Source organism: Phaethon lepturus, unplaced genomic scaffold (genome assembly GCF_000687285.1).
Source record: "Phaethon lepturus isolate BGI_N335 unplaced genomic scaffold, ASM68728v1 scaffold26954, whole genome shotgun sequence".
NCBI classification, from domain to species: domain Eukaryota; kingdom Metazoa; phylum Chordata; class Aves; order Phaethontiformes; family Phaethontidae; genus Phaethon; species Phaethon lepturus.
Genome location: NW_010533002.1, coordinates 16,552 through 43,127, shown reverse-complemented (window position 1 = coordinate 43,127; position 26,576 = coordinate 16,552). Strand labels below are relative to the sequence as shown.

The following is a 26,576-nucleotide window of genomic DNA, read 5'->3' as shown; positions in this document are numbered from 1 at the left end:
CGTCGTGTACGTGGTGCAGGCAGCACAGCTATTGAGACGGACCAAACTGGCTTTAATTTGCACGTGGGCTGTGTTGTCGGTATATATCCAACTCGTTTTGGATGGGAAATTGCTCCCTAGATGGTGTTTAATTTTTTATAATGAAGTTACAAGACTTGGTAGTCCTACAGGAATCATTTCAGGGTTGGACTCAGAATATCTTCTGCGTAAGAATATTTGCTTCCTAATGTGGCAATGTCATGGGTTTTTTTTTCTTTTTTCTTCTCCTGTGTAAAGGAGGGAACATCAGTCATAAAGCTTTGCCAACATCTTAAAACACAGTTAGGAATTTAAAAATCTGAATGTTTCTAATATCTTGTGGTAAATTTTACACCAGTTGAATTACTTTCATTTTGTGTAGATATCAGGGCTTGAATTGTAAATGAAGTTTGCGCTAATGTTGGAAGTCATTATCGTAACTGAAAATTCATAATTTCTTCTTGTTCATTAAATACGTATCTAAATATAATTTTTAATACTTAGTTCTGAATTCAGGACTATTTTACTGGCTTTGCTGTAAAATTCCTTAACTATTATAATAAATGCATATGTATAATGAATTATCCTGTATTATGCAAGAAGAAATAATCAATTGTTACTGCTTAAAAATAGGCTAAATAGAGGCAGAGTTAGTGGCACGGTATCCAGTAGGATAACAGGAAAACCTTTAGTTATTTTAAAGGTCAGAAATTAGTGGATACAAAAATGTTATCTTGTATTAGTGATCTGCCTAGAAAGGCTTAAATATAGTGTTCGAGCTCGTTTTCTGAGTATGAGTGGTAGGATAGAATGATCTATAAAAGAGGACTCTTAAGTGATTGCTGTCACAGACACTTTGAAAATGAAAGGTGAGGAATAGGTGGAACAAAAAAAAAAAAAAAAAAGAGAATTTTCCTGTCTGCAATTTTAAAGCGGTAAATGTTACAGAGAGAGAATGGTGAGTAAAACTGAATGCAAAAATTGCCTAAAAAGTTAGTTTTAGATTCCGTGCTTCTTTACCGTTTGTTTTGCAAAGCCAATAAACTTTACAGGGAGTAAATGGATTCTATTCTTCCTTATCCTTTACTGTTCATTTTTAAATCATTTTGGCAGTAGGATTTATTTTTAAATTAAAAAACATGCAGGATGCTAAAGAAAGTAAAGAAAACTTACTTCTTGTGAGACATAGACAGTAAGGCAAACTAGCAAGTAAACTGTAGGTCACAGAATGTGATGATATATGCAGTTAAATTATCTGTTTTCATTTTTAGGTTATCTTTTAGTAAGAATGGAGTGGTTAGGATAGATGGTTTCTCCTCTCCTGATCAATATGATGATGAAGCACTGAGTTTATGGACACATGAAAACTATGAAGATGATGAACTGGACCTAGAAACTTCCAAATATATTCTAGATATCATAGGTGATAAATTTTGTCAGTTAGTAACATCTGAGAAAACGGCCATGTCCTGGGTGAAAAAAGACGGTAAGGAAATCTCAAATGCTCACAAGAGTTCTGCAGTTCTACTCCAGTGTTTGCATTCGTCAGGACCCATTGCTTCCTTTTGAGTAGCTCACTCCACTGGACTCTCCTTTCGGATTTTCCTGGGTTATTTTGTAAGAGGGTATGTCGGGAAGGGGCAAAGGCCTTCCGCAGTGGGGCCGGCCCGTTCCCCCTCCCTGTGCTGGCGGCTGTGCTGGGCCAGGGCCAGGCTGCTGTTGGGATTGGAGCAGCCTTGGTTTCCAGCTTGGCCCCCAGCTCGCCGGCCAGAGCGTCGAGCTGCAAGCCAAGGTCCACAGCGAGCCAGGTACTGACTCCTGCCAACAGATGTGTTTCTGATGTGTCCCTTTCCCAAAAAAACGGAGAATAGTGTGACAGCATGAGCCCCACGGAGCGTGTGTTAACAGCGTTACCTCCTCCTCACCAAAGCCACAGATAGCCTGTCCTCCTGGCCCCTGGCAAATGGGCACAGGCTTTAAAAGGGCAGGCAATACGAGGAGGAGGAGGTGGGGCAGGTCTCTAGAGCAGGCATCTCCCTCCCCGCCTGCTGACTTTAACCATCCAACTCACCCAGTTTGGCTGCCCTTGAGATTAAATGAGTGTTCTATAGCCCATCAGGTGAAAAACCCAGCTCTCTTCATTGCATGGGGATAAAAGTATATGTTACAGAAGTCCTCCTTCATACTTGCAACCCACTCATGTCGAGTGGGAATATTCTTTCTGTATTACTTCAGTCTGTGGTTTTTGGATGCTTTAATTTCTTTATAGTGTATTCATAGTAGCATTTAATGGGGATGCTGTGTAACACAACCAAGGGGGTAGATGTTGATGGTCTGCTTATGAAGGATTGCTTTGCTCCCCACATGCCCGGTTGAGTCTGAGGGGAAAATTACAAATGCTTCATCTATAAAGACTATTCATTCTGTGCTTTGCATTTAAATTTCTGTCCTTTTATTCTGCTTATTTTGTATTTCAGCCAAAATTGCATGGAAGAGAGCAGTGAGAGGAGTCCGTGAGATGTGTGATGCATGTGAAGCCACATTATTTAACATTCATTGGGTCTGCCAAAAATGTGGATTTGTGGTCTGCCTAGATTGTTACAAGGCAAAGGAAAGAAAAAGTTCTAGAGGTCAGTTCTTTATGAACTAGAGTGTTGTGTAGGCTGTTTATTCTCATTTGTTGTAGAGCTGCTGATCCTCTAGTGTAACTGCCTTTCTGTAAAGTGTTAAATTCCTGCTTGTGTGTTTTTGTTTCTCTTAAATCTTTTTCACCTCCTTTTTTGTCAGTAGACATAGAATCGGTCATTCAGAAAGCAACTGCTCTGGGGGCTATTTTAGGTCTTTGTCTGCTTTTCAGTCTTACTGTGTGGATTGTCTTGGATTACTTGTGCCTTGCCCCTCAAGGTTAAATCTTGTTCGTCAATTGTGAGACTGGAACTCCATTACGCCTCCTTGCTTTATGGTAACTCATTGCTGTTAAGACTTGCCCTGATTTGAGTACTGTCTGGAGTCCTCCCTTCAGAAATACATGGTTTGTCATATTGACCTAACAGCCTAATTTATTAAAAAAAAAAAAATTGAGAAAAATACTTCACATAGTATTTAAAATTAGTGTTAATGGAGGTTTCACAATCCAGCAGCCTACACATGTGCTCAGTTTAACCTAATTCCTGTGCTTTAATGGAAATGTCTAGTGTAGTCTGTAGTGAAGTGTAACAGGACTGACTTTCAAACCTGTGATGTCTGAGTGACCCAGCCTGGTTGCAGCTGAAAGGAGGAAGATGGGAAGATTGGTCTGGTCGTTCAGCCCTCAGCTGTGACATTGGTGCTCAGCCTGCTTATTGGAAAGGGCTGCCTTCCCCTGGGTGGCAGGCACTGTGCCCTGGCACAGTCCTGCGGTCAAACACTGCGCCAGGAACTGATTGAAGTATAATGCTGTTTTGAAAAGCATTTCCATGTTTGTCATAGCAGCATAATGTCACAGATGTGCAATGTTGGTAAAATAAAGTTTAACTGTTACATGGCAAATCTTCACTAAATTGAGAGATTCATCCACTTTGTCCTTGGCCTGCAGTGAGAGGCCTCCTACACTGCGGTTATAGGATGTTCCGAGAGACTTCCATCAAAGCCTGAAGTTTCTAGGGAACTAGTGTCGGTGTTTTCCAACACCAAGAACAGTCATTAATGCTTTAATGCTGGAGGCTGCTTCAGCAGCTCTTAACTGGCTTAAGTCTGTGTGCACGCATGTGCGTGCATCCATCTGCTGTGGCTTGGGATATACGCCGAACATTATTTACCCTAGTGGGAACATGCAGTCAGAGGCTTTTTATAGTGTGCATGTTAACCAGCCAGGAAAATTTTAGTAAAACGTCTTCAAAGCTTAAAAAAACAGTATACAGAAGCAGGCTTCTTTTCAGTCTTCTAACAGGGAAGACTTTCTCCTTACTGTTCCTCACAACGTTACATGCGAAAGCAGAAGTACGATAGCTTCCCTCTCTGCAGCTTTATTTCTAATGATGCTGTAGGATTCGTGTGAACTCTCTCCTTCGGCACTCTCTTACAAAGTTTGGAACCGCCCACCCATTTCTATATAATAGCACTTTATATTACACCATTTTTCCTGGAACTGGTAGTTACAGTTGCTAAATCTAACAGAGAATACACTGGTTTACCCCTGCTTCGGCAGGAATGTTAGAGGTCTAAATATTCTATATTCAGATATTTTATCAACGACTTCTCCCATTACTTTACTACATGAATGAATGAATGTGCATCCGTTGTTACCTTTAGACAGGTCTTGGCACCATCAAGTGGAATGCCATGTTACGGCATAAATATTTCCGTGATAAAATACGTTACATAGATACATGTTATTTTGTTTTTTAGATTTTATTTCTGTTCGTGACCAGTTGCCTGTTTCAATGTTTTAGGAGTTACAAAACCTACAAAATAGCTAACAAATCTAATATTTATCTGAAAGGAACATTTGGTATGTTGTGTATCTATTGCAGTGTAAGAAACTAATGCTTTAAATGTGCTAAATGCTTCTGTTAGTGTACTCCTTAGCTTACTAGAGCTAAGCAAACTAGCAAAAAGATTTGAAGAGTCTCTTAAAACTAGCAGTTCGGTGGATAGGGTACGAGACTGGGGGTCGAGAGAGAAATTGCATTCCTGTTTCTGCCCCCTAATCACATAGCAGATCGGTGACCAGATGCTTGGGCAGACATTTTTTACTCTCTTCCTTCTGTCTTGTCTTTACACTTGATATTTTTCTGTCAGGGACAGTCTTCCTGAAACTTTATAGAAAGCCTCTCTCCTACCAGTTAGGGCCTCTATGCCACCACAAATGATTTTCAACCAGTACATACAGACCTGTGGTTTCATGGTTGCTTTAATCTGACATAAATCCATGATGCAACTTCCCTCTGCTTTGTGCCACCAGTAACATTGGTGCAGCTGCATGGTAGGCCGAATCAGAGAATTGATTCCGTTAAAAGTTCATTTTTCTGGCTTGTTTGGCCCTCTCTGGTTGAAGACAGCCACTTTTCAGTTGGAGCATGGGTTGTGTCACATTAAATTAACCGTACAATCGCAGCCTAATTGTGTCTCTTTTCTGTGTTAGACTTCACCAAGGGAGTCTCACCGCCTTAATAGCAACTGAAGGATTTTGGCTTAGCTGAACTGGCAACTTGCTAAATGTAGTAAAGGGGATATAGTTTGAAACTTCGAGGTTATTGGCAAGGTCTCTGTAACTGATGCGGCGATTTCGGTATTGTTAAAACTCCATTTTTTCCCGTATTGTGAAAAGTAGCTGTTGTATGCCAATCTTTGTCATGCAGGGTACCAGGACAGAAGACTTACAGTATGGGTAGAAAACCATTTCTAACTAAAACAAATCTGAAAAATGTTAGTTAGCTCTGTCTCTGTACCACTGTAAGTAAAGTAAAACAATTGGCAATGTTATTTTGCAGATAAGGAGTTATATGCCTGGATGAAGTGCGTGAAGGGCCAGCCTCATGATCACAAACACCTGATGCCAACACAGATTATTCCAGGCTCTGGTAAGATGACTTGTGAGCGAACAGGATGTGGTTTTTTCCCAGGTCTTTCTGTGAAGAGAGGCCAGAATTGTTTCTTTAAATGTCACATTTTCCATTTAAAAACCTGCAAATTGTGTCAAATCATTGCAGGAAGGCAAGTGATTCTGGGCAGTTAACAGCAAGGGGCACAGGCGATGAAGAGAGAAAGAGAAGTACGCTGACAGATGTCTGAAGGGGTTTTGGGGACAGGCAGTGAGGAAATTCAGTGTGTTTGTTACTATTTTGTACCTCTTCAGAGCAGAATAAAACAACTAGAATATACTTAATAAATCTGACCTTAGCCGTTGAAAGAAAATCTTAGAATAGTTACTATTCAGAATTTTTCTTACAACCAAGTTTTATGAAGAAGTGTGGTTAGGTGTGGTGGTGGTTGTTAGCACAACTTTACTTGGGATCTCTGGCAACACTGATGCAGAGCAGAGAACAGAAAACTGAAATGTGCCCTTAAACTTGTTAAGTAAATTCCTAAATTATTTTAAGCTGGAGGTACAGACCCAGCCATTATTTTATGGGTGGTTGCATGTTAGTTCAGGTAGAAAAGAAGGTTGGTTAGATTCCATAATACATTCAAATTGTGACATTCCCCAGAACAGGTTCCAGACTGAAACTGGTTTTAATTGTAAATTGTGAAGTGAACCACTCATTTGGAAACAGCACAGTGAAGACTACCTACATGAGCTCAGTTTTGTTCTTCTGTGCATACCCATTACCAAACAGCCTTAAATGACATGATCACATACTAATTCTTTTGTCAAAACGGGGATCACTTCAGTCTGTAGTTTGATGGTTTTATTAAATGAAGCAATGAGGCACCCGCTGAACAATGAGGAGTAAATAATGAATGAGTGGCTGGCTTGGTGTGTGCCTTGCAATGGGAATGCAGAGCAAAGGTTAGATTATTCAGAAGAGTAGTGTGCAATTACTTAATTAAAGACCTTGTCTCTTTCTGCATGAGCTTTAAGGTAAACCGGACAGTCTTTTTTATAGTATTTTTGAGTGTTAAATTTAGCAATTTCAATAGTTTAAATTTTTAAAAGGTTTGGAGATAGCATTTTAGCAGCACAGTGTGTGTATTGTAAAGAAGGTCACAAGATGATTGAGAGCTGCTGATGGTTTTCTTCTTAATTGTCTTCTAGTTTTGACAGATCTTCTAGATGCTATGCACAATATTAGAGAAAAATTTGAAATCAAATCCCATTGTCAGTGTACCAGCAAGCAGAGCACGCAAGCTGGCAAGCTCCCTGCAATGAATGGTGTGTCTCAGGTGAGTCTAAAATGCATGTATGCATTGCAGTTTGTTCAGATGTTCTGATTCTTGTGGGTTTTTACATTTGAATAGTAGCAGTTGCATTTTAATTTGCATATACGATGGTTAAATGCTAGCCTTGTCTTTGAAATACATTAAAGCAAAGTTACATACTTAAAAATAAATTTGTTCTTATACAGGTTTTGCAGAATGTCCTTAACCACAGTAATAAAATTTCTCTGTGCACACCTGAGTCTCAACAGCAGAATACTCCTCAAAAGTCTGAGACAAATGGTAATACAAGTCCAAGGAGTGATGTAAGCACAGACAGCAAGTTAACACCGCCTGAATCCCAGTCCCCACTGCATTGGTTAGCTGATCTTGCGGAGCAGAAAGCCAGAGAAGAAAAGAAAGGTATATGTTTGAAATGGTCATATCATGTCCATGGCTTTGGGGGCACCAGTGATATGTAATGGAATCAATTAGGAAAAATTCACACAGTATTTTGTTCAACTAAAAGAAAAGATGATGTTCTTTCCCCTCTTAATGTTAATCTTGAAACTGTAATGCCTTCTCCTGGTGGCATCAGAATCTGTTCCCAGAAGAGCCACTAGTGGAATGCATGTGTAATGTGGCAGTATTTCCAGCTACAGCATCTCTCATTTGTGACAGGCACTCACTCAGCTGCATGTCTGAGATGCTGAGGAAGGCCTTTTCATGGTCACACTGTTTGACTGCATTTTGAAGGATCTGGTTCATCCTCTGGTGTGTTTTCAGGTGAATAAAGCACTAGTGCTACAGCATATTACCACCACTATAAAATGCAGGATACTGGTGCTGTTCTTATGTCTGCATCGTGATACAACAGTGTAAACTTCCAGTGATTATTTTCGTTTTAGAGAATAAAGAATGTCCTTCTGGAAAACATTCAAAGGAAGAGAAGGACCAGGATAATTTGGAGTCCCAAAACTGTAAAAGCTCCCCTCCTGCGTCCCAGAACAATGAGCAGGGCTCAACCTTACGAGATTTGTTAACTACAACAGCAGGCAAACTGCGTCTAGGTTCTACAGACGCTGGTATTGCTTTTGCTCCAGTTTACTCTACAGGAACAGCAGTAAGTGTTTACAAGACACCCGTGTTTTATATCGAGAGTTGAAAATCTCTATCATGTGTTTTGGTACGTTGTAGTTAGAGCAGTCTGATAGCTGTATTGCTTTAAATACTAGATTATAATTAAAACTTTATGCACACACATTTTTGTTAAGCTATTATTTATTTTTATATATACACGTCATGATAATTGATACATACTATGAAGCAAATGTCCATGAAGTTGGATAAAGCCTTAACCTGACAAAGTAAAGATTCCAATATAATGAGTTTTGTAATAATTCATTCCCTGGTTAACACGTAGGTTTCAAACTTTTTCCACGTAAGAATGCATGCAGTTTTCTACAAAGGAAGTAGATTGTAATTGCAGGCTCCTAATTGACAATGAAATGTTGTCGTTCTTCTGCAAAAGAAACTGCATTAACTTTATTTGCTTTTACATTGTTTAAGTAAACACTTGTTTGTTTTCTAATAGAGTGGCAAGAGTGGAAGGACTATGCCAAACATTCTTGATGACATAATTGCTTCAGTAGTAGAAAACAAGATTCCTCCAAATAGAGCACCAAAGATAAATGTAAAATCTGAAATAAAAGATGAGCCAAAGGATGATAGGAAATGTATTCAGGATGACTGCAATAAACTGTACAGTGATATTCAGTATTCGTGGATCTGTGATAAGCATGTTTTGTGGCTCAGAGACCATAAAAACAACAACAACTGGAAGCTCTTCAAAGAGTGCTGGAAACAAGGAAGGGTAGGTATTGAGCCATTTAGTCTATAGACTGACCTCAGTATGAACTCGAGGAGGGGGAAGTTGTGTTAGAGGACAGCTTTGCCTAATTCCATGTTTGCAAATGCATTGTTAGCCGTGGACAAAACCTTGTCGGGTATAGCCCACATATGAACCTCCTGTAGTTGAAACTTCAGTTATCTGCTAATAATAAAGAAATCACTGTTACTGAGATTCATGTTTCAAAAAGATGCATGTATGACATCTTGGATATGGTTGCTGTTGGAGGAGTCTTAACAGTTCAGTAGAGGCAGAGGTCTTCAGTGTGTGTTTTGGATGCATTTGTACTCCAGGTTAACTGAAGGAGGTGATCACTTCCAAAAGGCTAAGTATTGTTTTTTTAATTTTATTTTTTACAGCCTGTCTTAGTATCCGGTATGCATAAGAAAATGAACTTCAGTCTGTGGAAAGCTGAGTCAATTAGTCTAGATTTTGGAAACCAGCAAGCTGATATCTTGAATTGCAAAGACAGTATTATTTCAAACGCCAATGTCAAGGAGTTCTGGGATGGTTTTGAAGATGTTTCAAGTACGTTACTTCAAATGTATTATTCCATTGATTCTGAACACAGTCAATGTTGAAAACTGCAGTTAAAGATACTCTTTATGGATCTTGAAGCTTTGAAGAAACTTTAGTTTAAAAAGAAAGCTCTAGGTGACCCGTTTCCAGAGAATCTGATGGAAACTTGCAGTTTGTACCTAAGCGGAATTAGAGATACTCTAATATACAAGTTAGGTCTGACTAGAAACCAAACAAATTCCATTGTACATCAACTGGTTGAGTTTGTTTTGTATCCTTCTTGAGTCTTGAAATTAATTATTGCCTGGTTTTGATAGGGCATCTTTCTAGACAGGTTAAGAGTTCAGTTACTTGTTTTAGTTGCATAAAGTAAAACATCTACAGTGTATCTGTTTCTAGTAATTTCTATGGTACTTGCAGAACGACAGAAAATAAAAAATGGGGAAACAGCTCTACTAAAACTGAAAGATTGGCCCTCTGGGGAAGATTTCAAGGCTATGATGCCAGCAAGGTATTTGAGTTTAATATTAGATATTCTTAAGTCAATCTCCATGTTGGTTTTCTCTTTCCTCTCCGTGCAATGACACAAATTCAACTACATTCTTCTTTCTTTTCTCCTCCAGATATGATGACTTACTAAAAAGTTTACCCTTGCCTGAATATTGTAGTCCAGAAGGAAAACTGAACTTGGCTTCTCATCTGCCAGGATTTTTTGTCCGTCCAGATTTGGGACCCAGACTATGCAGTGCATATGGTGAGTACACCCTAGAAGTGTAGCAGTTACCTCTTCCCTTAAAAGTGTAGAATATCACACGTTCTAGTGCTTGATAGAAAGCTGAGCTTGCTTGGAGGGTAATTGTTCACTGAATGTAGGAGGAACACTTTACTGACTTGCGTAGTAACAGTACATGCACCTCAGGCATGAGAGCTTATTTCCTTCTGCATTTCTTTCTATCTTTTCTTGTGCTGCTGTTGTCTTCTGAAGCATGTAAACGGTTAGCTACTTCTACACAGAGAGATCCTGTCTTTAATAATGCCATATGACAAAATACTTCATGAACTATTACTGCGTTCATAATTCTGGCCATAAATAAAAGTCAGCATTTTTCTCATCATTTGTATTGTATACTGTACACTCAAAAAACTCTTTAGAAAAGGTTGTTTCCCTCAGACTTTTTCCAGCTGCTCCTTTTGCAAACAAATTTGTTCAATTCTGTTGTACAAATTGTTGTAATAGGAGAAGAAATTAGTTGTAATTTGTGGTATGATGGCTTTGATTTAAAAAGTTCTCCAGACATCCTTTGAAATAAACATATTAACAATAGTGATCAAGGCATGGGTCGGAAGAACTGAATCATTAATGATGCTTTTATGTAATACTGCTGCAAGGCTTAGTGTTCTGAAATGTCCTTTTGACTTAGGTTTTATGTTTTCACCTCTTGAAATTAAAATTAATTTTCCTCTTTGCTTGGGGATTTCTTTTGGTTAAGAACTCAGCTTACAGCCAGGCGTAAAAGTGAGACACTTGATTTGATAACCCCGTGTTTTCATTTTACTTATATTCTGCCCTGAACAAACTGAAAGGTTGCAAGGTTGGGACAGAACGTAGCGGTCAGGAAAGGTCTTCGATCATTCTGCTGAAATGTGTTTTGTTCTGACACAGCTGCTAGGTAGGGACAGTTACCTGGGCTAAGAGATATCACAAGGTCTTTGTTAAAAAGTACCTTTTTCTTGTTTAGCAAGTGAAAGAAAAGCATGTTTGCGGTTTGTGCATCTCGGTATTTTCACATTAAAGCCTGTCTGTACATAAAATGCTGTTCTGTGATGCTTGGTGTACTTTCAGAAATTCCTTCTCAGTTAGCTGTTGTACATTTCTGTTTGAAGGTAAAATACACAACACAACAAATCTTAATTTTATCTTGTAACATAGGTGTGGCTGCTACTAAAGACCATGATATAGGAACCACAAATCTCCATATTGAAGTTTCTGATGTCGTGAACATTCTTGTTTATGTTGGCATAGCGAAAGGAAACGGAGTACTTTCCAAATCAGGTAAAGGGAAGCTCCTCGTGAGAGCTGTAGATGGGCTGACTGATCTGCCACTTTTAAAATTGACACTGTTCTTCTGAAGCAGATGAAAAGATGTACATAAGTACTTGAACCTGATTCTTTGTTTCAAGAATGTGCATACACATTAATTCCACGTAACATACAGCACAGTTCATGAATTATGAAATGGTATTTCGAACAAAACCTTTTCACTTTTTTTGCCATTGCTTATAATTGATGTACCATTCCTGTGCTGGGGCTGGCAGAGCTCATGAAAGTGCAGGATGAAGGATTTTCTCTGGAAGTTGTGGTAGTTACGTCAGGATGATGTGTTTGCCAAACCTTCTGTTTATTCTGCTCCCTCTGGATGCACTGTGTTTGCCCTGTTGAATTTGGACTGTAATGTAATTTTTCAGCACCGGAGAGCTTAAATTGGTGTATGTTAGTCCTCTGTATGAGGTGTTTTGCTTATGTGAAACAGTCTTTAAATCACTGAAGTAGTTTTCTTTCTCCTTATTCTTTTGTCCTCTTATTCCATAATCGGCCAATGTAGATTTGGGGTGTGAGTAATAGAGCTGCAGATAGGTTTGCTGTCTCTTACTCGCTTTGTTTTCACTTGTGTATGCACTGAGTTAATAGCAGCAAAACTTGAGCATATTGGGAGAGCTCTAGCTCTTTCACCAGGTGCTGCAGAACGGCACGCAAAACACTGCTTTTGCTGACTGCAGGAAAACACCTTCTTAATCTTTTAATTTTTTGGTGCTGGCTCTGCTTGTTTATTTCAGCTAGGAGGATGTGCTTTATCAAATTCAAGAGGTGTAAAAAAAAAAGTTTAAAAATTAAATGATGTTTTTAAAGGTATTTATGGCATTCGTGTTCTAGTGACTAACTCCAAACACTGAACAAGAGGATCGTCTGAGGGCTTCTGTTGTATTCGGCAAGCTTTTATCTGCTCAGTCTCACACAAGAAATGAAAAAAAAAAAAAAAAGGTGTTTTAGTTTCAGTTCTCTCTTTGTCTCACTTCAAAAAAATATTTCTGTTGAATCTTAGGAGTTTTGAAGAAGTTTGAAGAGGAGGATTTGGATGACCTTTTAAGGAAGCGGTTGAAAGATTCAAGTGAATTACCTGGTGCTTTATGGCACATTTATGCTGGCAAAGATGCTGACAAGATAAGGGAGTTTCTGCAGAAGGTTAGATTTATAATAGATATTTTATAGAAGTAATCTAAGTAACTGGTAAATCGGAGGGGTCTGGCAAAAACCACAAACCCCACCCCTAAGCTTAGGGAAGCGGGGGAAGCAAAATTCTTTATAGCACGTAAATCATATTTGACCTGCTACATCAGTCAACAAATAAAATATGTAACATGATACGTACTCACCTCTTAAGAGTTACAGGTAGCCTGCAAACTCTGAAGGCTCAAACTCTGAAGGCTCAGGAGGGCATGGAGATCTGTTCGTGTCCTTTTCTAATACAAAGAATAATTTCTTTTTTTTTTCTTTTTTTTTTTTTTTTTTTTTTTTTTTAGTATTGGGATTTGTAGGATAATGTTTTTTGGCACTGATCCATTCTTGCAGTATCAGATGCTGAAATTTTTGTCAATTGTCTCGTGCAAAAAAACCCGACCTTGCAACCTAGCAGCCACTAATCTTCATCAGGAGTCCGTGTCATGTCAGTTAGCTCAAAGAACGTGCCTTGGCTCTTAGCGAAGATGAAAGTGGGTAGGGGATAATGTACCCAAGGGCAGCAAACTTCTTCAGCATTAGCTACAGTGCAGCTCTTCCTTTGGCAGCATGTGATGAACAACTTAGAGCCATATCAGAACCGTTCAGGTTGTTATTTGCCACCTGGGACGAATATCCACCACTGGTAGTCATCAATGGCATTAAATTTAGAGATAGCATCTCGGAAGAAGTTTTCTGTGCCCTGTCTTTACCACGTTTTCATGTTGTAGAAGGCAGTCTTGACAGATGACATAGAAATACCAAAATATCACTAAAGTGGTTGCTTGAGGAAAAGAAGTCTTTCACTGTCTGTGGGGAAAAAAAAATCAAATGAGTTTTAAGTGGATAAACCAAAGGGGTCCATAAACAGATGGGAGGCCAAGGTCTCTACTGCGAGCAGGAAGAGCCTAAGAAATTTAGCAGTAAAGATGCTCTTGGGCACTGAGGCAGTGTTTCGGTCCCAGGGCACCTGTCCTCTGGTGACTCAAACATTTGCTTAGGGAAAATGAGCATTAGTAACCAAAATAGAGCTAATTACAGGAGATTATGAATTCTACAGCAAGGCTTTTCTGTTCATTCAAAAAGTATTCAAAAAGATGCTAAAAGTAAGTGGTGGCTCTTCAGTTTGGAAGTTGTGAACAAATCCTGAATACAAGGTAATAGGTGGTCAATGAGTATTATTCAGCGTTTCTTCTTTGAGAGCAATTAAGGGATATTGTGAAACTCTTTGAGCAGCAGGTTTAAAACAAAAGCACTTAATATACTATGTAATAAAGTTTGTCATTTGCTGCCACAGCTTGCTATGGTATTCAAAATGAATTGTAATTTTAGTATGGTGGTATTTTTGAAATACTGAATTGGAGATTAATTAATGACTAGACCTTGGGACCACTCTGCCTGCGGGTAAGAGATAAAATCTCTGTATCTCATTTAGTACAGAAGAAAGGTGATAATACAAAAGAACAGTTTCAAGCTCTGCATCACGTAATAAAGTATTTTTAAAAGCAATATGAGTAAAAAAATCTCTGCTTTTAATGAGATAATTGTCTCGAGTCATGACAGATGGATTGGATATGTGTTTTTTATCTTTAGTCACTATGAATCATTAATTCGCCATTGATTAAGGGTACTATTTGTTCCCCTGCGGTTAATGTGATGAGAAATGGTTGTTGCAGTTAAGTTTACCTCTGTCAGGAAGTATTGTCTTTCTATGTTCATAATTTTTTCCAAATTCCTTGGTAGGATGGTAGGCAAATAACTTCTTATCACAGCGTGGTTGCGATTGGAAGGCAACCTCTTGAGGTCCCTTTGTCCAGCGCCATGCTCAGTCACCTAGAGTGGGTTGCCTGGGACCATGAGACTCTTAGTTTTATCTGCTGCTTTTTTCCTGAGCTGAGGTTGTGGTGTTGCATGTCTGTGTCAACTGAAGGTGGTAAGCTTGAGGAACTGGCAGCATAGGAACTCTTGAGGTCAGATTTTATCTTCTTGATGAAAGAAGTCACACAGCGTGTTGCTTATTAATAGGTCATTGTGCCGATTTCTTTAAAGCTCTGCATTGTGGAGTGGGAGTTCTGCAGATACCCTCGGTTCAGTGGGACTTCCCAGTTCCTTTGAGGTTCTTTTGAATCCCTGACTAAAATTCTCATTTGGGTATTGGGAACACAGTAGTGTTGCTTTGCAAGTTAGGTATACTTGCAACTTCCCAGCAAAAGGTTCTGCTTCTTTTCGAAAGTGACTTGGGATCTTTTCTGTACTTCCAGATAGCAAAAGAGCAAGGCTTAGAAGTTTTACCAGAGCACGATCCAATACGTGATCAGAGTTGGTACGTGAACAAAAAACTTCGCCAAAGACTTCTTGAAGAATATGGAGTAAAAACCTGTACCATTATTCAGTTTCTTGGTGATGCTATTATTCTACCAGCAGGAGCACTTCATCAGGTAATGTACATCTGTTTAGACATACAGGATTGAGTAACATAATGGCAATAAAATAACTTTTTTCAGAGACATAACTACATCTGTATTCTAATTAGATTTTATTTTCTTACTGGTAGCTATTAGTGTATTGGAATGTATAGTAAGGTACATCTGCTTGTGTAGATGACTAGCCAGTACTAACATACAGCAACTTGAATGCTTGAAATAATACTGTTCCTTTTTTCCGTTAAAATGAAAAACAAGCCACCTTTTATTAACCACTTTTCTCCACTTCTCATTTTATTAGCAAATTCCCAAATACACTGCTGTTAGTCATGGCAAAGTCAGCTTAGTATGTTTTTTTTCTTCAAAATGGCATGTTAACCTAACCCCAGAGAGGCACGGAAAGCAACCCAAGCAGATAGAACTACCTGGATGTCAGGTGTCATTGTTTTTGTCTTCAGCCATAGGAGAATTGTAGAGACAGTTTGAGTGGAACAAGATGTTTCTGTAACAGGATTTGGAGGTTGTTCTCCTGCTCCACATTAAGTTCCTTCATACATAGACAGTGCATCAATCACCAGGAGTCATCGTTGTCCCTTCAGCAGCTTTCCTTACCATCAGAAAGAGTGATAGCACCTTTGCAGCAGCTGGGCTGACTTAATTCTTAGTTAAAAGAAAAAGTACTGCTGGTGGGGCAGTTCTGGAGAAACAGTATGAATTTGTGTGGCAAGCTTCAGTCCTCTCCTAGCACATAGGGTTTGTTACTTCATTTTGTTTGGTAGTTGGTTTCTTTTCTCACAGTCTGCGAACTGCTTCTCATTGATGAAAAGCGGAAGAAAGCACAGTTGTTTAGGCATGATTTTTGGACAGTTCTATATTTGTTTATTTCTTCACCCCATGAACCTTTTCATGTTGAAACAGGAAATGGAGCCTGTTTCTTGCTGTCTTGCCAGCTGTCAAGCACCACTAATTAGATAGCTGAGTGTCAAGGAATGAGGAGCATCCCCACCCTGCAGTAGGGGTTGTAAATCTTGCTGTTAAAGATTTATCATTGGTCTCCACCTGGGTTCAAGTGAGGCCAGGCCTTTCTGAAGATGATGCTATTTGGTTGCTGATCTGCAGATCAGCTTCCAACCGCTGCCTCTTCTGGGCAGAGGGGAAACAATGGCTTACCATGTCCTCATCAGCAGGGCAGTAGGGTTTTCTGTGTGGAAGAAAATGACCAGGTGGTGGTTCTGACAAGTGCAACATCTCTAATCTATCTGTTGGCTGTTTCAGTTGCTGGGGCATTGAAAGCAAAGGGTGCTTCACCCAGCCTAGACGCCTTTGTCATTCCAGTGATTCTTCAGATGGGTTTCACATGGTGGTGTGTTAACCCTGGATGACGCGTCTGGATTTGTTTTTTGGCAAAAGAAAGAGGAAAAACCCCAAACCCAGGTGACCAAATCTTGGGTTGTTGCAGGTTGCCTTTCCCTGTACCATGTCTCCAGGGCTTGATGTTCCCTCACAAAGGTGAATGAATGTCTGGCATTGATGATATTCTTAGCTCTTGTTAAGCTAAAGCAGTTAGGACTTCCAGAGTTGAGAGGATTTGTATTGCATCCTCCAGTAACCTTACTCTGATCTCTTGAAATGAGGGAGATACCCAGATGCAAGAGTGAAAAGGGAACCCACAGAAAATCACAAACATACTGGGAAGTTTGTTTCGTGTAGCACGTGGCATTATATAAAGCCTTGCAGAATATAAAACATGAAGTAGTGGGACTGTTCCAGGCTTCCCTGCAGTTCATAGGTTTAAGGACCAAAAATAAGACCACTCTTATCTTTATCTCCTTGGCTTTAAACTCCAAATTGCTTTTGAAGTGGTAATGTTCTAGCTTCTGGCACCAAGGAGGTAATAACATGGTGTTTTTAAACCTTAGTGGGTGAAGCTGAGAACCTTTTCATCTTCAGTGAGAAGTTCCTGTGAATCTGCCACGTAGGAGGAAATGAAAGCATCGTGTTCTTTCATGTATGTGTGTAGTACTCTGTATATAGAGATGCATAAATACTGACCTTAGGGATCAGCACCAACACTTCATATATACAAAGCACATTTAAACACTCAAAAATAAGCCTGAACAAGAATACATACCAGGTTAAGTTTACATGTTAAGTGTTCTGAGATTTACATGCACATCTTTAATAATTAAGACTGATACTAAATTTGCTGGTAAATTAACATTTTTATTTTTATTTGCTCCTCAGTAATGTGGAGCAGAGGAGAGCAGGCTGAGGGATGAAGTTAGGGAGCCCAGCTGGCTGTAGTTGCATAGTGTAGCTCAGACACTTCCATCCTGGAGCCAGTTAGGGTTGTTGTCACACTACTGCTTCTGACATGCAGGTCTAGAATTTTACTGCTCTGACATGGAGAAGGTTGTGTGTATTTCTCCTATATATTCTTTTTTCTTTCCAGCTTCTATGGATTCATATCTAGCTTTTAAAGTAATTTGTTCTTAATATTTTAAGGTAGCATAAAGCATTCCTCTTGCTTCCCAGGTTTCCCTCTCCTCCCTGTGTACTTGCGGACAGCAGTCACATCCCTCTTGTGCTCATTTCAGTATGCAAAGTCAAACTGTGCCGGGGTGCAAGGGAGAGCCTCTCCTGTGAGCTGTGACAGTCGGAGTAGCCTTGCTGGTACCTTTTGCAGAGTGAATTACTCTCAGGGGGACGAACCAGAAATAGATACAGCGTTGGACTGGTCTCCTGTACGGATGCTTCCCTGAATCTGCCTTGAGTGACGTGCTGTTGGGATTGTATTTCCTTTCTTCTTGGCTGTGCAAGCAGGGGAGCTGAGAAGTGTGCCCTGCTTTGCTAATGTCTGGGCCTTGTTCTCTGCCCAGCCCTTGTAACACCAAGCCCTCAGCTTTCTTTGGAAACTTCCCCAGCTAAAAAAGGGGTTTGTTATTGTTCTTCTAAATTATTTGTTCGTTCTGCTGCTACGCTCTGAGTCATCTTGTATCACAGTCCTCCTCCAGGGATGCCCTCCCTGGACTTAATTTGGTGACTCTTAGCCAAATTTGTGAAATATTTTAGTGATAAATTAAAAGAAATACTAGAGTTGGTGATTGAAATCTGCTGTTCAGGCTACGTGCAGAACTTTTTCATAATAGAACAGGTTATTATAATGTTGTTTTTTATAGTGGTATTATCTTGATTTAACAGCAGGATTCTATATTGTAAAATAACATGCTGGAGGTAATGTGACATCCTGGCGGTGTTACGATAAGGATGTAGGATAAAGATCTGGGAGCTGCGGCTGCAGAGCTGCTGGGCTGGGCACTGGCCCCGGAGCAGAGCTGTGCGGGAACGGCTGATCCTTGGGGGGAGACGGCGAGGTCTTGGCTGTGCGGCGAGGAGCCGCGGGAGGCCCTTTCCTCCGTGCCCGCTCACCTTTCCTGCCCCGGCTGAGGTCTGAAAGCCTTTCTGACGCTCCACCCGTCTCCCAGCCCTGCTGAAAACCCTCTGCTCTGCGTGGGCCGGGGTGAAGCTGTTCTCTCGGCTCAGCTGGAACGGGCATAACTGTGGGAGTACTACAGTCCTTGCCCCGCAAACCTCAGGGAATCCTTGCTGAACATACGTGTTTGTGTGCGTCACTGTATCAGCTTGTATTACGAATATTGCAAATAGAGCTGCCTGTGGGCTGTCAGCAGGGCATTCCCATGTTTAGTACCAGACCGGCTGGGTAAAGTCTGTCTTCCTCCCCAAAGGCTTGTGCACTGATAATACAGGCCCTGGAAGGGAAGGAGGTTTAGGGCATAGCAGAATGAAAGATCTGAGGGCAACAAATATTGCCTGTTCTGCAGTGGGGGGAGAAGGGATGGGTAAAACCTCGTCTAGGTGAGGAGAAAGTGAAAGAGTGGTGTGGGATTTGCATGGGGTGGAAAGGAAAACAAGGGCAGGTAGAGACTTGACACGGGTGGGAAGCCTGCAAGGGAAAGGGGGGGCTGGAGCCGGCAGCCTGGCTGCACAGCACAGAGGCGTTTCAGCCAAAGCTCTAGGAAATTCCCCGAGTGCTGGTGGGAGCTTGTGGTGGCACTTCGGCAGCTCTTGCCCTGTCCCTGCTCCTGGCTTTCTGCCGTTTGCAAATTGTGTGGCATCAACAAACCCTCTTCGTCTCTGGAATTATTTTGGTTTTGATTAACCCGCAGGAGGGAACGGCACTGCTTTGTCCTTGATGATTGCAAGGCTGCAGAAACCCCGCGTACAACACTAGTGTTGAGCTAGGGGCTGCCCTCTGGGATCTCGCCTGCAGAAGGGGCAAGCTGCCTTTAAAAAATCAGACTTGGGCAGTGTTTTTGAAGAAGATAATTTTTAAATGAAGTGCTGTGTCCTCAGCTGTGTAGGCCCCAGAGATTTTTTGAATGTCAGGTATGACAATAGAAATTTTAGAGTATGCATTTAAAAACCTAGATTTTGGGGTTTAAAACACGCAGATCTGCATCAGTGCTGAGCAGGGTGGGACTGTTTGCTGGGATGGCAAAGGCGCTCCCTCCCCACCCCCTCGGGCTTCGGTAGGTTTGCAGAATCAATGTTGCACAAGTTTATGAGCAGTTGTTGGAACTTGGAGAAATGAGGGTTTTGACATGCTGAAGAAACAGTGTAATTTGTAAGGGTTTAGGGGTGAAAACCTGGTCCTGTATGTTTCTGAAGAGGACAAACAGGAGTTGGTGGTCAGGTCACAACCAGGAAGCACTTCTCTTTCTCCTGTCCTCCAGATAAGACGTGGCTGGCAGGAGGTGGTGTCTGTTTCTCTCAGTAGTTGCCTCATCAGTAAGAAGTGTTCAGAGAAAAAAGTGGTGCCTCACCCCCGCGCTTCTGAGCCTGCCCCTTTGTTCGTGGTTTGGTTTTTTTCCTTTTAAGCAAGTTGTGCCTGGCAGAGTGCGAGCTTCCAGTGTGTCTGCGTGTCCCGAGGAGCCGGGTCCTGCAGGGCAAGGCTGCCGCGGCATCAGCGCCTGCGCAGTGCTTTGGAAATGGCTGTGCAGCAGCAGTAGGACGGCAGCAGTGCCTGTGCAGCTGGTAAAAGGGTGGAATAACACACCAGAGTATGTTGAATTAATGTCGGAGCTGACTACAGAGCGCAGGCAGATGTGCATTGTTCAAAGTGTGCCTTTTGCCAGAAGCGAACTTAGATGAGTCGCATACGCTTAATTGCTCTCTACATAAAACATACAAAGACGCCCTTTAGACTGATAAGCGTGTGGTTTGAGAGATCTCAAGGCCCACTCTTTTCTCAGGTATCTCTGCCAAAGAATATCCCCAAAATACTAATTATCAGTCTCCTCTTCTTGTTATTTTGGATAGGTGCAAAATTTTCACAGCTGCGTTCAAGTAACCGAAGATTTTGTGTCTCCAGAACATCTTGTACAGTCATTCCACTTAACGCAGGAGCTGAGGCTGTCAAAGGAAGAAATCAATTATGATGATAAACTGCAGGTAGGAAATGAATTCTGCTCTGGAAGCTGTTGGGAAGGCAGGGCGTGCTCGGGCTCATTGAAATGCGGAGCAGTGCGTGGAGCTACTTCCTCGCTGCTGTTCACACAGAATAACAATGAGGAGCAGCATGAATGCCAGGGGTGTAAATGACTCTCCTTTGAGTTGCTGGGTTTATTTATTTCATGTTATGTTTTAAAAAGTGTAAAAAGGTGTTTTGTGGGTTTTTTTTTTGCATCCGCTAGGCCTAGGGCTCGGTTCTGAACGCAGTTGCTTTGCAGAGTTCCTTAGTCGTAGGCCTTGCTAAGATCTGTCTGATGTCCTTGCAGGTTAAAAATATCTTGTATCATGCAGTTAAAGAAATGGTGAGAGCTTTGAAGATTCATGAAGGTGAAATGGAAGATATGGATGAAAACTAAGCACGCTCTGCTTTTTTCTGTTAATGTCAAATGGAGGTTATTTTTTCTAACGTATGAACGGTATGCACACTAATTTAAGCTTCACAAACCATCAGTGCCAAGAAGACATAGTCATCGTATTTACTTGTTAATGACACTGCAACAGTAGAGCTTTGTATCACAGCCACTGTGATTACATGTTAGACTTGCAAACAATTAAGCAGCATTCTGCTGTCCTGTATTATAATGTACATGAAGTTTGTGAAATGTCAAAGATTTAAGATGATGTATTTATTTTTGGAGAAAAACACAAAATTCTATGCTATATTGTTGATCAAATGTAAATGTGACTTGTACAGTTTGCTAAAATAATTCAGATATTTTTCACTACATTGAGACAGTTACTGTGAGAGTAGGACACAGACACCAGCTATTGCCTGCATTTGGGATCTTGCTGAGTCCGCACAGCAGTCATGTCATAATCTGAAAATTACTGCCAAATAATTGTAAACTTTGTAAAATATAAAGTATATAAAGTAGATATTAAATACAGACACTTCAGTATTTTATTGAAGCTATTCAGTGTACAATTAAACGTTTTCAAAAGGTGTAATTTATTTAAAAATTGTCTCATTTTGGTAAAATTTATGTGAACTTTTAAAGCTAAATATTAAACTTAATATGCTATGTAAATATATACATATATACATTCAACGATGTATTTTTTTAAAACATTGGCTTGCTTTAATTTGTTAAAAGTGCAAGTGTTACACATGCTTTGTACATTGAAGTTGAAAGGGGTTTTACATTTTCCATTAAAATGACTTTATCAAATGTTGTCTGGCGTGTTTGTTTTGTGTCTGTGGGCCATGTGTGACGGCCGGGGTCCTGGCTCGCAGTGAGGGCTGACGATGGCAACGTGTGAAATGCGCTGCCCGGGTTCCTCTGCACCACTCTGCCCTCTCCGGGTTTGAGACAAAACTGCGAGGGGAAGTGCGGGAGCACAGCGCAACTGGCTGAGCCAGAAAGAGCCTCTCCTGGAGAACAAAACAACTTAAGCGTCGCTTATGTTCGGTCTTTAATAGTCCAACACTTACTTTGGGTGAAGGGGGAAAGGAGTTTCTATAGAACATTTTTTTTTTTATAGCATGTTGGCTTTTTACAGTTCAAGTAATACTGCAAAATAATGGATGTTTAAAAAAAAATTTGTGTCTAGTTTTGTTTAATAATGATAAATGTTAGACAGTTGAGCAGAATTCCAGCTCTGGCAGTTAGTTTGAAAAGTTAAAGTTGCATAGATTTAAATTATTAAAACTATTCAAATGTTTAGATTTAGAGAGCGTCGCGTTGCTGTGTCTGTCCTGGCCAAAGCCTCGGGCTTCCTGCTCTACCTCCTAAGACCTTCAGGTGCTTCAGGCCGCCCTGGGGCACTGAGGGCTGCCCCTGTCGCCCCACAGGGACGGACCCCTGCGTGCATGTGTGTCTGAGGTTGAAGAAGTTCTTGCCTCCTCAGGTGGGAACTGAAGGAGTCGCTGAACGGAGGCTAATTTGTGTTCCCAAGTGTGAATATTAAAGTTTTTCTCTGTGACCTTTTTCCTGCCACCTTTGCTGATGGATCCTTAAGTGTAGGACAAAAGTTGCTAACCTGCAAAAACACGTGGGGCAAAACGGATGGTGAAGCAGCAAGAATCCTCCCAATAACAAGCCTGAGAGATTGACAGGATTTTAAGACCGAGAGTCTCATTTTGGCGAGGCAAAGCTGACAGGCTCAAGCCGCAGTGTCGCATGGCATGCTGCACAGTCACTGGGGTAAGTAGGTCTTTGCTGCTTTTGTAGCAAAGAGAAATTGATAAACCAGTTTGCATAAATAGGATTTCACTGCAGTCACTATAGAGTTCAACTATCTGCTCGATTTGTTTAGTAGTGTTTCTCCCAGATGTATAGTTTTAAAGTTCTGTGGTTAATGGGTATGTCTGATGGATTTGCAATGCAGAAAAACATAACCTGATGCATTTTGCAAATCGCTTTGGGAATTGCTGCACTTGCGGATGGGACGGCCTCATAAATTGCCTGCAACAGCGAGAGTGTTTCCCAGTAATTAATGGGAGGGGAAGGAGCCAAAAGTGAGCGAACAAGGAAAAACGTGGCACAAGCCGAGCGGGACAGGGAGTGCTGTAATGCGTTTATTGCAGTCAGCTCAAAAAGACCCTGCAAGTCACATGCTGTGTCCACTAGCTGACCACAGGAGGTTGTTAAAGGTAACGGCTACTCCAAATACTACTAAAAGAGGCCAAAAATTCTAGGGTTTTTAAGCACTTAGCATACCAAATTCAGCTCATTCAGCATCTTGAGATTTCTGGCTCTGTCGCAGTGCAGCGGAGCTCCCTGCTCCCCTACAGGAAATCAGCAGGAAGTCAGGTTGGCCTTGTGCTCGCTGCCAGTATGACCTGAGATTTTCATAGCTGATGTCTGAGACCAAAGGGTGTTTGTGGGGAGGCGTTTTGTTTTCAGGTTAGTTTTTCCCTCTTAGCCATTCTGTGAGGTGTAACTGGGCATGTTTTTCCCATCTTCCTTTCCTAAAGCCTCCAAGAGGTTTTCTGGTCTACAGTCTCAACTATTTTAATATGGCTAGAAGTATTTGATGACATCAGCTGAAGGTGATTGAGTGCAGGAACACTGTCAACTCCTAGAACAAGAACATGAAGTACCATGTCATCTTTTGCCACCTTCCTGTTGAGACCAAGCTCTGTCTTGGTCTGCTATGCTCTCCCTGAAACTCTTCTTGTTTTTTTGGGTTTTTTTTTTCCCCCCCCGTCCTTTGACAGCTCATGTCTCAAAGTCATCAAAACCGCAAGCTCTGCTCTCCGCACTCACCCTCCTTCCCTCACCCCTTTCAGCTCCTTACCACCATCTCCAGCCACTGCGCTGCTGTACAGTAAATGACCACGGAAATTTTCTTCCTATCTTAACTGCAACAGTAACTAACAAAGAGTAAGTAAGTAGCAAACACTAAAGGCTGCTCTGACCTGAAGTCCTTCAGCATAGACGGACGGCTCTGCATACAGTTTAGCTGAAGCAGAAGTTGCTGGATTGCTGGAATTGCTGGCACTGAAACCATGGTCCCTGTTATGCAGGTCAGATGTAGGGGGTTTTAAAATCTATTTATTCTACTCTTCCAGCTTCACAGAAATTGCTCGGATCCGTGTGTGTAAACCGAACACCCATCTGATCAGCACTACGTTCTCATGCTCTCTGACCTTTTCGGTAGGTGGCAATTTTGTTTGTAGCCTCTCCCATGACATCCTGTCAAGCCCTCTCCTGCTCTCACAGCTGACGGCCTTCCCCGCTCCGCGCCTGTAACTGGGAATTTCCCTTCCTTCCTCCTTCCACAGCCACCATCGCCCTGTCTGCTGCTTTCCCATGCAGGATGTTTGTGCTCTCCCTCACATCCGCACTGAACGAGCTGCCTCTCCCCGTGGAGACTCCCAGACTAAGGCTTTGCTGTGCTTTCCTCTCCTAGCCCCGAGCTCTTCCTCGGTGGCAGCTCTCTGCTGCGCTCCTGCTTTCCGCCTTTTGCCTTGTGCTTCGTTAGCAGGAGTGCCGCTTTTCCTTCTCTGCCTTTGTGTTCCCATGCTACGTGTGCCCCACGAGGGCAGGGGAGGACGGGCTGGCATGGGGGCTCCTCTGATGCAGTGTCCACCGCCACATCCCTTTATTCCCATCTCAGTGGGGTGACCTAGGAAACTCTGACCAAGGAGCAAATGATCTGTAGCGTTAGCAGCACGCACAGACTAACCTCTGTACTTTCTTTGTTTGTTCTGGTAGGTTTTGAAAAGGAAGTTACGATCTATATATAGCAAGTAGGAAAAACTTGCCTCACAGAAAATTGAAGACATGCTTTACCTGATATGTTGCATGCAAAGAGTTGCATTTTAAACAAGGGCCTTTCTAGAGCTAAGTGGTAGACGGAAGGATTTTTGCTGTTAGGTTTCAAAGTGAACATTTCTGGTACCTTCCAACCATACCAAGACAATATATTCTTTACACAGACGCCTGTTTCTTTTTCTAGTCCCTGGGCATGTGGTTTTATCGTAGCTCTGTGCTTCCTTAGTGGAATTAAAGAGTAGGGTTTAGTAGCTCTGAGGCAGGAAATCCTGTATTTTCACAGCTCTAAGGATTTCATATTGTTTGATCTCAATAATACCTTAACTCCTGCAGCAAATGGGCCTGAGGGAACACTTCAAATGATTACAGGACAAAAAGCCTGGGTAAGTTTGGGTTACTTCTGGTAAAAGAAACATGGGAGAGAAGGGAGGTGGAGGAAAAGACGGCCCTAGCTCTGAGGCTTTAGGGAGCAATGAACTTCTTTTTAATACGGTTGAACTCCATGGGCCACATACTCGGGCAGAAAGGTCTGGCAAATACTGTCCAGCCTATACCTGATTTGTGGCAGCCACACTACCACTCTGATTACTTTTGAACAGTTTGATTGATTTTGTTTTCTGCTGTATTTTTAGTCCCATTCAGTACGGCATTTTATCAGCTGTTGTGGCTGCACTATGTGCTTTTCTCCATCTGTTCTGCTCATGAGCCAGCTTTCGTAGTACCACAGAACAGCCCAGGGTAGAAGGGACCTTGAAAGATCATCTGGTCCAGCCTTTTGCGGGAAAGGCTGCCTAGATGAGGTATAGTCCCCACCACTGAAAGAAGGTCAACAGGAATTGCAGATGGCTAAAGAACTGCCGCTGGCAGGTAGTAGGAAGGAGTTCAAGGCCAGAGTTCCTGAAGGTGGAAATGCTCTCAGAGGAAGAGGTCACAAGATCTGCTTTTCCGTTTATATAAAACCAAAATGTAAAACCCAACACTTCTATATTTTGGTTTTAGTGGTCATCGTAAGTAGCAACCAGTGGTGCACTCTGCAGATTTTATTCTCAAGAGACTCCATGTTGCTTCCCAGTTGCCTTCCTTTGGTTTCTCCTTCTGTGGAGATATAGCCAGAGATTGGGTAATTACAGTTTCTTTTTGCAAAGCATGTGTTGGCTATAGTCAACAGGGATAACATGTCTGTGTTCCAACACAAGAGTGGTCGCTGTGGTAAAGCGAAGTCTGTGAATAGAAGTCAGCGTCTGGACATGTGTGTAAAACTGGTTCTTGGTGAGACACTTTGCAATAACGGACCACAGAAGTTTTTAGTTCTGCCCAGGATAAAACACCGCCGGTCAGGCTCGCCGCCCGTGGGAGCCTCCCCAGGCCCTGTGCCAGGCTTTGGGTACACGCTGTCTGACCACCAGTAACTCACCGCTTTCCTGCAGCTGCTCCTGGCTGTGCCAGGCGCTGCTGTCCCACCAGCTGGTGGCCGATGGCTACGGAAGGGCCTGTGGCTACCGAAGGGCTGGCTGCACTCGCCCACGGCTGCCCCACGGCCTGACTCTGGCTGGTGGGGCCGGAAGCAGGGAAATGACAAAAAAACCCCAAATTGCTATCACTGCGGAGGTGGAAAAGGTGGGGAAATGGTAACGCCAGCTAACCCAGAGGCGCAGGGAAGGAAAACCGGGTGTTTCTCTTTATGGTTTCACAACGCCAGAGCTCAAAGAAGCTGAAAGGCAATAATCATTGGGGGGCGTAAACCAATTGCTGACAGACATTGGAGAAGAATTTCCTTAGACTTATCACTACATATCTATAAAAGTTGTCCTCTAGTGGTGAGTATTCTCTCAACAGCCTTTCAT

General features: G+C 41.7%; 1 protein-coding gene across 1 annotated transcript in view; it reads left to right on the top strand.

Moving 5' to 3' along the window:
- The window catches only part of JMJD1C (jumonji domain containing 1C), a 57,013-nt gene extending 35,340 nt beyond the window's left edge, over window positions 1–21,673 (top strand). Inside the window, 15 exon segments of the mRNA XM_010285048.1 lie at window positions 1,290–1,504; window positions 2,496–2,648; window positions 5,490–5,579; window positions 6,755–6,882; window positions 7,065–7,278; window positions 7,764–7,978; window positions 8,450–8,728; window positions 9,124–9,292; window positions 9,704–9,794; window positions 9,907–10,037; window positions 11,214–11,336; window positions 12,385–12,524; window positions 14,819–14,995; window positions 20,321–20,452; window positions 20,779–21,673. Of these exon segments, the coding sequence (XP_010283350.1) occupies window positions 1,290–1,504; window positions 2,496–2,648; window positions 5,490–5,579; window positions 6,755–6,882; window positions 7,065–7,278; window positions 7,764–7,978; window positions 8,450–8,728; window positions 9,124–9,292; window positions 9,704–9,794; window positions 9,907–10,037; window positions 11,214–11,336; window positions 12,385–12,524; window positions 14,819–14,995; window positions 20,321–20,452; window positions 20,779–20,868 (2,347 nt within the window). The 3' untranslated portion in view covers window positions 20,869–21,673.
- The last annotated feature ends 4,903 nt before the right edge of the window (window positions 21,674–26,576 follow it).